At 41.2% G+C, this 9,880-nt stretch overlaps 3 protein-coding genes across 6 annotated transcripts; 1 reads left to right on the top strand and 2 right to left on the bottom strand.

Annotated features, from left to right (window-relative positions):
* Positions 1–1,361: 1,361 nt before the first annotated feature.
* On the bottom strand, positions 1,362–3,061 carry LOC105278215 (ubiquitin carboxyl-terminal hydrolase isozyme L3). The gene is made up of 7 exons (XM_011337118.3): positions 2,881–3,061; positions 2,788–2,799; positions 2,468–2,596; positions 2,242–2,372; positions 2,029–2,170; positions 1,872–1,947; positions 1,362–1,763 (listed from the first exon to the last, which is right to left on the bottom strand). Exons 1-7 carry the CDS (start codon positions 2,911–2,913, stop codon positions 1,618–1,620), a joined length of 669 nt encoding a protein of 222 aa, XP_011335420.1. The 5' UTR covers positions 2,914–3,061; the 3' UTR covers positions 1,362–1,617.
* Positions 3,062–3,108: 47 nt separating this feature from the next.
* Positions 3,109–6,895, top strand: LOC105278214 (alpha-L-fucosidase). 2 transcript variants are annotated; one of them, XM_011337117.3, is made up of 7 exons: positions 3,109–3,247; positions 4,474–4,867; positions 4,954–5,208; positions 5,291–5,653; positions 5,919–6,137; positions 6,251–6,474; positions 6,543–6,895. In XM_011337117.3, the coding sequence occupies exons 2-7, from the start codon at positions 4,594–4,596 to the stop codon at positions 6,630–6,632; spliced, it is 1,425 nt and encodes a 474-aa protein (XP_011335419.1). In that variant the 5' UTR covers positions 3,109–3,247; positions 4,474–4,593; the 3' UTR covers positions 6,633–6,895. The 2 variants fall into 2 exon arrangements, with proteins under 2 accessions (XP_011335419.1, XP_011335418.1); XM_011337116.2 differs by lacking the exon at positions 3,109–3,247 and adding an exon at positions 3,538–3,682.
* LOC105278212 (cytosolic non-specific dipeptidase) lies at positions 6,787–9,792 on the bottom strand. Of its 3 annotated transcripts, none has more exons than XM_011337112.3 (6): positions 9,684–9,792; positions 8,913–9,196; positions 8,321–8,771; positions 7,745–8,173; positions 7,190–7,663; positions 6,787–7,072 (listed from the first exon to the last, which is right to left on the bottom strand). In XM_011337112.3, exons 2-6 carry the CDS (start codon positions 8,951–8,953, stop codon positions 7,028–7,030), a joined length of 1,440 nt encoding a protein of 479 aa, XP_011335414.1. In that variant the 5' UTR covers positions 8,954–9,196; positions 9,684–9,792; the 3' UTR covers positions 6,787–7,027. The 3 variants fall into 3 exon arrangements, with proteins under 3 accessions (XP_011335414.1, XP_011335416.1, XP_011335417.1); XM_011337114.3 differs by lacking the exon at positions 9,684–9,792 and adding an exon at positions 9,305–9,411; XM_011337115.3 differs by lacking the exon at positions 9,684–9,792 and adding an exon at positions 9,265–9,285 and having other exon boundaries at positions 8,913–9,190.
* Between the last annotated feature and the right edge of the window lie 88 nt (positions 9,793–9,880).

The following is a 9,880-nucleotide window of genomic DNA, read 5'->3' as shown; positions in this document are numbered from 1 at the left end:
CAGTAAGACAATCTTATTTAATTCGAGAGAGAAGAATAGAAATTACTGATTTAAATTAAAAATTGTTTTATTTTCATATTTTTTATACTTGTAATACGATTAAATTAGTCAAGAGTATTTTTCGTCTTGTTATCAGAAATCCTTTCTGAGGGTGTAGAGATAATTCGGAGGCTTTATCTATGGAAAAATCCACGAAACTGATGAGGCTTAAAATCGATTTCTGTAATCGATTAAAGTCTTACGTATGGAAGACACACTCGTTACTGAAGCAACATGTAAGATATAAATAGAGAATTTCAAATCCACGTGGAAAAGCACTCGTATATCGAGCGATTTTGCATCTTGCAACCGTAATCACGATTTGTTAAAAGTTTCTGGTCTGAAACTGAATGCTATTATATAACGCGTAGATCGCATTACTGGAACTTAATCTTATTTTGGAATTATCATCTAGAGAGCCGTGCCAAGACTATCTCTCGGAAGAGGAGCCAAAATAGACGTGTGCTTGTCAGCTGGTCAGTGACCGGTGCGTGTGTTGCAATACTTGATAATATATGAAACAAAAGCGCATCGCACTGACAATAACAAATGCTTGCGTAAATATCTGCAAAACTATATGCGAAAATATACGCGAAAGACAGATTTTACAAACTCCATTTGTATCTTGAAAAATAAAAAATCTCGCGAATCATAACTGTGCGATTATTTATTGCGTTTCCGACTAATGTAAACACCGGTTTACGACACCGTTCTTCTTGCATAATGCTTTCAAAAAATCGAGAAATGCTCTGAACAGGATACTTATGCAAGAATTACTCTCTTCCTGTCGGGCAAGAATTATAAATTAATGAAAGATCGGATATTTCTATTCATCAATTCCTTCCTCGATATCGATATTTATCGTGTTACATGATTGTACCTGGGTAATAAATGTGAAATATTGCTATCAAACAGATATTAGTGGAAAACATGCGTGAGACAGAAGTCGGTGCTAGCGATCAGAAACGAATGCCATCGGATATCAGCGCCAAATCAATGCCAAACGAGCAGGATGTATCGGTCCTAATTTATCGCCGACTCCAACTTACTGGGACTCGTTCTGGCACTCGTCCTCCACTGTTGCGCAAATCTCCGAGACCTTGACCGACGCGCAGTATCTGGAGTTCGTTTTAAACGCCGTCTTTCTATATCGTGTCGCGTCGCTTCGTATTTTCGTCACTTTTTCTTCATGGTCGAAAATACCTACGTATATTTGTACTTTCGGTATTAATAAACCCAATAGAGGCGCCGTAACCGCGGCGGTAGGTATATATCGGGGATCCGGCGAGCTGTAGGATTCCTTCAATGAAAGCGAGAACGGTGCAACGAACAACTGCGTGTATAAACATCTTTCATTGACGATGCTACACTTCAAAAGCTGTCAAGATTATAATTAAAAAAAGAAAGGAAACTTAAATGAGATTGCCGAAAAGTAAAATACACAACACATAAATTATATGTAAGTAAATAATAGATAAATTATGTAAGGAAAATAAATTATACCCGAGAACTCGTGAACTTTAAGAAGAAAGTTAAGAATCAATTAAAAACGGTTGCCCTTGTGGACAGGGTCGAAGTTCATTCGCTGCTAGCGAGCGCGACCACCGTGAAACGCACTTCGTTCGGATCGCGCGCCATGTATTCCTTGCACACGCGGGCGGCATCGTCCAGCAGTGTATCCGGTGTGGTTGAACCGTGATTGATCGGGGTCAATTTTCGACCATCTAAAAATCAGATAATAAATAATAAATCAGACGTTTTTTCTTATTGCAGCACTGCAATCGTCAATTATTTAGTAAAACCGATGCGGATTAGGTATACATTACACATACCTAACTCATACAGGTAACCATCCTTGTGTACAAACGCGATGAAGTGATGGTACACCTCCATATCCTCAGATGGTGCCTAAAGAGAGAAAGAAACGTATTAAAAACTCACTTTCAATTATGTTTTTTGAAAGATTAATTTTTCAGGGTTGCCAAATACTTCAGTCTGTCCTTCGTGGGCAGATTCCATGTGAGTGTCAATAATCTCTTGCGCATTTTCCAAGCGTTCGCCACGTTCGTTGTAGGAGAGCTCCTTAGTTTCATCCAAGAACTTTTTCAGAAAACCATCCTCCAGTTGTAAGCTGGCAAGAAAAAAGGAAGAGATCAATTGTATATCAACGCAGCACATAATTCATCGGGACAAGGTACTTACGTGTCCAAATTATTAGCCACGCCATGGATCAGTGCGATTGTTCCGCACGCATTTGGAATAGACTGCTTCATGTGATAAACAGAATCTGGAGTATCGCTCTTGCTGCTTTTACCTTCCTCAATCTTCTCGGTCTGAAGATAAAACGTGGCGAGTCTTACTTGGAAAGGTGCATTAGCCAAATCCTACGTTGTTTCATTACATTAAGATGCATATTTCGTACACGTACCTTTGTGGGGATAGGATAGAGCAAAATAACGGCAAGAACGGGCCTAGGAACAATCGCTAACAAATCAGAGTCTAAACCGTACACGTCTATGATCGACCATTTCTTTGGAACGCCCAACTTGTGGAGGAACTATAAAAATAGACATCATACAGTAACCTTTCGCGCATCCGGGGACCGCGCCCAAAGAAATCTGCTCGGATAAGTTTTTTTTTTCTTTTTCACGAAAAACGCATCGTTAACCGACGAGTCCGTCGTGTGCAAAGCCGGAGACTTCGAGGAAGAAACGAGTTCGATCGATCGTCTCGCTCGCAACCGCTTACCTTCGTCATAACCTGAAATACAGAAATGTGATCAACGAACTAAACTGACGCTCATGAGGATACGCGCCGCGGCTGGACGAAGAGTCGACTCACCTCTGGATTCGATTCTAACGGCACCCAAGCCATGTCGAATTACGGTGTATATATTTGCGAAGTAGCAAAACCAAATTGCGGAAAGCCGGTAAACGTCTGTTGTCAGCGAGCCTCTCTCGATTCAAATACGTGCGGTTCGGTTTTCATGACAAACAAAACGTCAAGTCATTCTCGTTCTCGAACCGTGCGATATATCGCACTCGCCTAATTGGAATCGCCGCGCGCCGAGCGTCACCGCGCATGCGTGCTTGTTAAATATCTGCGCGTCCGGCAATTCTCGCGAAACGTGTTTTACGAAATTGATAAATAATACAAACGACTGCTAATCTCCTAATCTGCATCTGCCTTGCAGTTGCAACTTGTTTCGGTGATCATTTAATTGCATCGTGAATGTGAATGAACACTAACCTATACGCATGATCATGTTATCACATCATTGGCCAGAGATAACGTAGCCGGTGGAGAAAATATTTACGTCGAATCGACAGCATGAAATAAAAATCCGATTATGCGATAATAATAAATCTTTTATAATTAAAACTTATCAATCGCTCATCAGTCACAAAATGTCCCATTGTTGATCCAAAGAACACACCGCACTTTCCAAATCTTAAAATTCTCTGCCGCAGCTTCCATGTGATTCAGTCATCAAGAGCTAATGAATTACTTAGAATAACACCTATCGTTAGTAAGAAAGAGTCTCATGGATGTTCATTCAACGCCCTTGCACTGGATTACGGATGGATTGCAGCACCTTGCGGGACATTAAGGGGGGAGCCTGCTTTAGAACGTTGAAAATAAGGTATAATTTTACGAATTTTTTTGGAGAAACTATACAGCGGATCATTATAAAACTTTGATGCATTTATTAGTACATGTTTAAAGATAAAAAAAATTATTTTTTTATTTGAATATATCGCCTGTAGAGGTCGTCCTGGAGGCATTGTAAATTGGTGAGCATTCTCCTGCCTCCAAATTTCATCCAAACTGAAAAATTGAAATATTTTCTTGTTATTTATAAATTCCCATCGTCGATGAACCTTTAATATTCATAAAAACATTAAGTTAAACAATTATTTTTGCATGAAAAAGTTCAAAAACTTTGCCTAAAAATCGTACTTTTGTGTTCTAAGCTCCACCATTTTGGCACTTTTCAACTTTTTTCTTCTCTCTTTGGTTCATCGACGATGGGAATTCATAAATAACGAGAACATATTTCAATTTTTCAGTTTAGACGAAATTTGGAGGCAGGAGAATGCTCACCAATTTGCAACGCCGGCGACGCGGCCGCACTAAGATTTCTGCAGGACGACCTCTACAAGCGATATATTCAAATAAAAAAATAATTTTTTTTATCTTTAAACATGTACTAATAAATGCATCAAAGTTTTATAATGATCCGCTGTATAGTTTCTCCAAAAACAATTCGTAAAATATACCTTATTTTCAGCGTTCTAAAGCAGACTCCCCCCTTAACGCGTAAGCAAGCAGGGCGTGAAAATTACCATAGTCAGTCAATGACGTGATCTCCGTCTGGAGAAACGTACGGCGCATCAATGTAATCTAATCTCAATATGCGGGCGATACAAACAGCGCGCAGGAATAGAATCTCCGAGGCTTGATGCAGCGGATAAGAGAATAAAAAACGCGCTCGACCATCATTGCTCTCAGTCCGCATCAAGAAATCTCCAAGGAACTTTGAGATCTTCAGGGATGATTAGCTTCGTGCACGTTTTGTGTGCTGCACTGATCCTGTGCGGCTCCTATGCGACGCCAGAAGATCCTTACTTCTTGGTAATAAAGGATGAACAGGAGAACTTTGTGTCGTTCTTGGAGAAGACGTACAAGTATGTCCCGACCTGGTCCAGTCTGGACAGTCGACCACTTCCGACCTGGTACGACGACGCGAAATTCGGAATCTTCATCCACTGGGGTGTGTTCAGCGTGCCCAGTTTTGGATCCGAATGGTTCTGGACCAATTGGAAAGGTAGAACGCTGTCACACAATTTCCACGTTCAAAAATGTATTGGAGATTGATTGTACGATATTTGACTCATTAATGTAATGTTGCAGGTGAAACTGGTACAAGTACAAAGTACCGTGACTTCATGAAGGCCAGGTATCCTCCAAACTTCACCTATCAGGACTTTGGACGTGACTTTACTGCCGAATTCTTCAACGCGACTCAGTGGGCCGAGCTGTTCCAAGCGTCAGGTGCAAAGTACATCGTGTTGACCAGCAAGCATCATGAAGGGTATACACTATGGCCATCGACGTACTCGTTCAGTTGGAACTCTATGGATGTGGGCCCTCAGAAGGATCTTGTTGGTAATACAAATTGCACACTGACCGCATTTTTAATAAAATTTCATCTTACGCGTAACAATTCTCATGTTTTGGGGTGAAACAGGTGAACTGGCAAAGGCAATTCGCAGCAACACTCACATAAAGTTTGGCCTGTATCATTCCATGTACGAGTGGTACAATCCTCTCTACCTGGCAGACAAGAGAAGCAATTTTACAACGGATACGTTTGTGACTCGGAAAATAATACCAGAATTACACGAATTGGTGGAAACCTACAGGCCGGAAGTGGTCTGGTCAGATGGTGACTGGGAAGCGACGGACTCTTACTGGAAGTCCAAAGAATTTCTCACATGGTTGTACAATGAGAGTCCCGTGAAGGACACAGTAGTGGTGAATGACAGATGGGGCAGCAATATGCCGTGTCACCACGGTGGTTTCTACACGTGCACTGATCGCTTTAATCCTGGTAAGTATTAGAAGATTATAATACATTTTGATACAAGTACATGCTTCCCGCAAGATGCATACTTTGGTTGTTAATAATTGCTCTTAAATCGAATTTAATCTTATAATCTTATAATTAAAAGCAAATGTTATATATTGAAGAGTGGATATAAAGTATTACATTTTCATGTTTACACAATGCGTTATCTCAAGTGCTCGAAATCTGAAATCAAAGATTCCTATCTCCATCCACGTACATACACATATTTTTATTTTATTTTTCCTAGGCGTACTTCTCCCGCACAAATGGGAAAATTGCATGACGATCGACAAAAAATCCTGGGGATTCCGCAGGGACGCCCCTTTGTCGGAATACTTTACACTAGCGGGTTTGGTGAAGGAACTGGTCGTTACCGTAAGCTGCGGTGGAAATTTACTGATGAACGTCGGACCGACGAAAGATGGCATCATTTCACCGATATTCGAGGAGAGATTGCGTGGGATGGGTAAACATGCATCCGCCGTTATCATATTTTCGACTTCCAACAATTAGATTGATGCAGATATGGATTTTCCGATAATCTTGATAACGATACGGAGAACAAACACGTTTTTTCAGGTGATTGGCTCGCGATTAACGGAGAGGCAATCTACGATACCAAGCCTTGGACTACACAAAATGATACTCTGACGGGAAGCGTTTGGTACACGCAAAGTAAAGACGAAAAACGATTGTATGCCTCAATTTTAGAGTGGCCAGATGATGATGTCTTGGAGGTAGGCTCGCTTAAACTTCCGGCAAATTCTCAAATACATCTACTTGGCTACTCGTCGGTCATTCCCGTGAGTATTCTGTTGTTCTTCGTACATCAGAGATAGCGTGATAAAATAATCTCGTATGTAAATTGTAGTGGAAGCAACTCAATAATAAGTTGGCGATATCTTTACCTGCCAACGCACACAGAGGACAGCCGGGTTGGGTACTAAAAATTGAAAAATAATTACTTCTGAAGCGATATCAGTTTGATAATTAAGCTCGTTTTGCTTTTAAAGCAAAATTTAAATAAACAAGTCTCTGGCAAGACTGATAACTCTCTTTTTTCAATAAAGATGAGCAAACTTTAATTATCAACTTGATACTTCATGCAGGATTAAAGATTTTAGATATAGGTATATTTCATCAAGAGTGTATCACATGTTGTACATTTGTTATAAAAATATTTGTCTATATTATTTTCCTGTAATAAAATAAAAGAAATAGAAATAAAGAGAATGCAGTGTTCCGCACTCGTAATTAACAAATATCACTGGTATGTCGTGAAGTAATTCGGTAACAATAAGAACCATGCCGTGAACTTAAGCTTCCTGGGTGGTGCAAGTAGATACCAATAAAGTATTATACCTGCGCTGCCTCGTACAGATAAGCTCCAAGTAATTTAGTCTGCAAGATAGAAAATCAAGCGATAAGATAAATTACGTAATCCGTTCCGTTCTCCGTGCTCTCGACGCAACCGTTCCTGTTAACGGTTAACGGTCTAACTTTCACAATTCTACTTACTCCTTGGATGTAATTGTACACGTTCAACTTCTCGTTCTGCGAATGCGCGCCGTCGTCGCCCTGCCCGACCGGTAAAAGTAACACATTTTTCCCAGTGACCTCCTGGAACGTCAGGGTAACCGGAATCGATCCGCCCTCGCGCGACAGATCGGGCTCGACCTTGTAAACGTGTCGCGTCGCCCTACGGCCAGCCACGTAATTCGGATGGTCGGGATTCTCGGACCACGGTTTGCCGCCGTGGCACATGCTCACGTTCATGACGTTCGGGCTGCCACGGGCCTGCCACTTCTTTTTCAAATACGCGGTCACCTTCTTGGCTGTTTCGTCCGGTGTCATGTGCGGCACCAGCCGGATCGAGAACTTGCCGATTACCTTCCTTGGAATGACCGTCTTCGCTCCTGGCTCGCTGAAAGCACCCTCTATCCCGTGAAGGGACAGGCTGGGCTGCCTCCAACGGTGCATCAGAAGCTCGATCTACAATATTTGATGTTGAACATGTTAGCATACGTAATACTGAAAAAGAAAGAAAGAAGAAATGAATGCATGTATAAGTACCTTGTCTTCGCGATGCGGTAGCTTGCTAGTCCCAACTGTGTCCCTAAATTCATCCACGTCGAATTCTATGTCCTTGTAAGTAGCCAACTCAGCACTGGTAACTTTAGCTACGCTATCGTAGATACCGTCTACCAAGATCTTTCCGTTGACGTCGACCAGGCTGTTCATCAAGTAAATCAGATCTGCCATACCCTCGTGCACGCATCCACCGAAGGTACCGCTGTGCAGATCCTTGGCAGCACAGGTGACTTCCACCATGAAGTAGCAGATACCTCGCAGGCCATAAGTGATGCACGGTTTCTTCGTGCCCAGCCAGTAATTATCAGATATGCAGACATAGTCCACATTCTTCAAGAAACCGTCCTTCCTCGCCCAAAGGAGCTCGTCCAAGCCCTCGCTTCCACTTTCTTCCATTCCCTCGAAGACAAACTGCACGAGAGAAAATAATTAATTACAAAATAAATTTCAAGAAGTGAGTTATTAAAAAAACACCAAAAATTAGTTCCAAAATAATTAATTGCGAGGAAATCATAGAAAATAAAGTATTACTTTATTATCTTGTTATCTGGGAAGTACCTTGAGATTAACGGGGACGTCAATCCCGGTTGCTTTGTAGGCTTCTAACGCGTGTATCCAACAGAGGACCGGTCCTTTGTCATCGGTGCTGCCACGCCCAAATAGCTTTCCGTCCTTCTCCGTGAGGACGAAGGGCTCGGTATCCCAACCATCCTCCTTCAGTGCAGGCTGTACATCCAAGTGTCCATACAAGAGTACAGTTTTCTTCTTGGGATCAGAGCCAAGACTGCCGAGTAATACAGGAGGTAGCGGGATTTGACTACCGTCAGGAAGGGTCTGTTTCCCTACGTCAGCCAGTTCCGTGGTTGCACCAAGATTCTTCAGTTTGGCTTCCGCCCACTTCATCATCTTCACTACATCGTCCCGGTAATCCGGCCATGCCGATACCGACTTGATGGCTACTGCCTCTTTTAAATTATTTATGTACTCCTGCTTGTGCTCATCGATATATCTATAAAAAAGTGCAAAGAGGACAAGAATTAGGAACGGAAGACGAAGATATAAGTGCATTAACTGCACTCAATTGTATGCAGTATTAGAAAACAGATTAGCAGAGATTAGAAATATTTCGAAGAATGAGAAAAGCACATACTTATTCAACTTTTCCAATGCTGGTGGCAGTGGCAACGCCATGATCGTTGAATAAATTATACGCTGAAGTTGAAGAGGCAACAGCTAGAAGCTAAGTGACCGGCGACTTTGTGAATCAAAGATAGCGCCCTTATCACTGTTAATACCTTCCTGTCTATCGGATGTGTCTGAAGTAAACAGGCGCGGTATCCTTTTAATAGTATGGGTATCAGTAATGCAGTAGTGCGATATCTAATCGCACGGGCTCACTCGAGCGTTGAACCAATCCACGTACGCCAACTGGAACTGACAAAATCAGGAATTGCGACACGAAAATCGACAAATATCGTTTTCAAATGCTTTTACACTCGTACTGGTGAATACAAGTAGCATTATCTTTGAGTATTATCGTACTCTGTCATGTGACAACGGGGCGTCCCAAAACGTCATCGAAACATTGGCGTAGCGCCTTCCGAAACGCGCCGTTACCACAAATCCAGTTTGGTTGGCTAGAATATTTCTCAAGAGATCACTTTTTAAACTTATATTGTTTGTATGCTCGACATTGTTATTGAGATCTTTTCGTTATAACTCTTTTAAATAAAATTATGTCGTATTTTTATTTTATAAGTGAGCATGACATTTGTTAACCTTAAAAATTTCACATTAATCTTTCAACAAATGGTAACGATCTTAACTTGTATTCCAAATTTTTATGTTACTATATTATTATTTATATTAACATATTTATGAAGTCTTATTTATCTAAGAAAGCTCCTAAATCTATACTTACTGTTAAACTTGTTATTATAATGCAAATCACATTTCGAATTAGCCGCTCATTTTATATCCAAGTTTTTGAACCGCTTGCACTGACCAATCTCTGTAGCTGCACTGCTGAACTGGTGCAACAAGTTTCGTCAATTCAGCAGAAAATCTAAATTGTCCAACAGTTGAGTCTGCAGAATGCAGCAAATGGGATTGCACATC

This window comes from Ooceraea biroi, chromosome 10 (genome assembly GCF_003672135.1).
Source record: "Ooceraea biroi isolate clonal line C1 chromosome 10, Obir_v5.4, whole genome shotgun sequence".
Classification (NCBI taxonomy): domain Eukaryota; kingdom Metazoa; phylum Arthropoda; class Insecta; order Hymenoptera; family Formicidae; genus Ooceraea; species Ooceraea biroi.
This window is presented reverse-complemented; position numbering and strand designations above follow the sequence as displayed.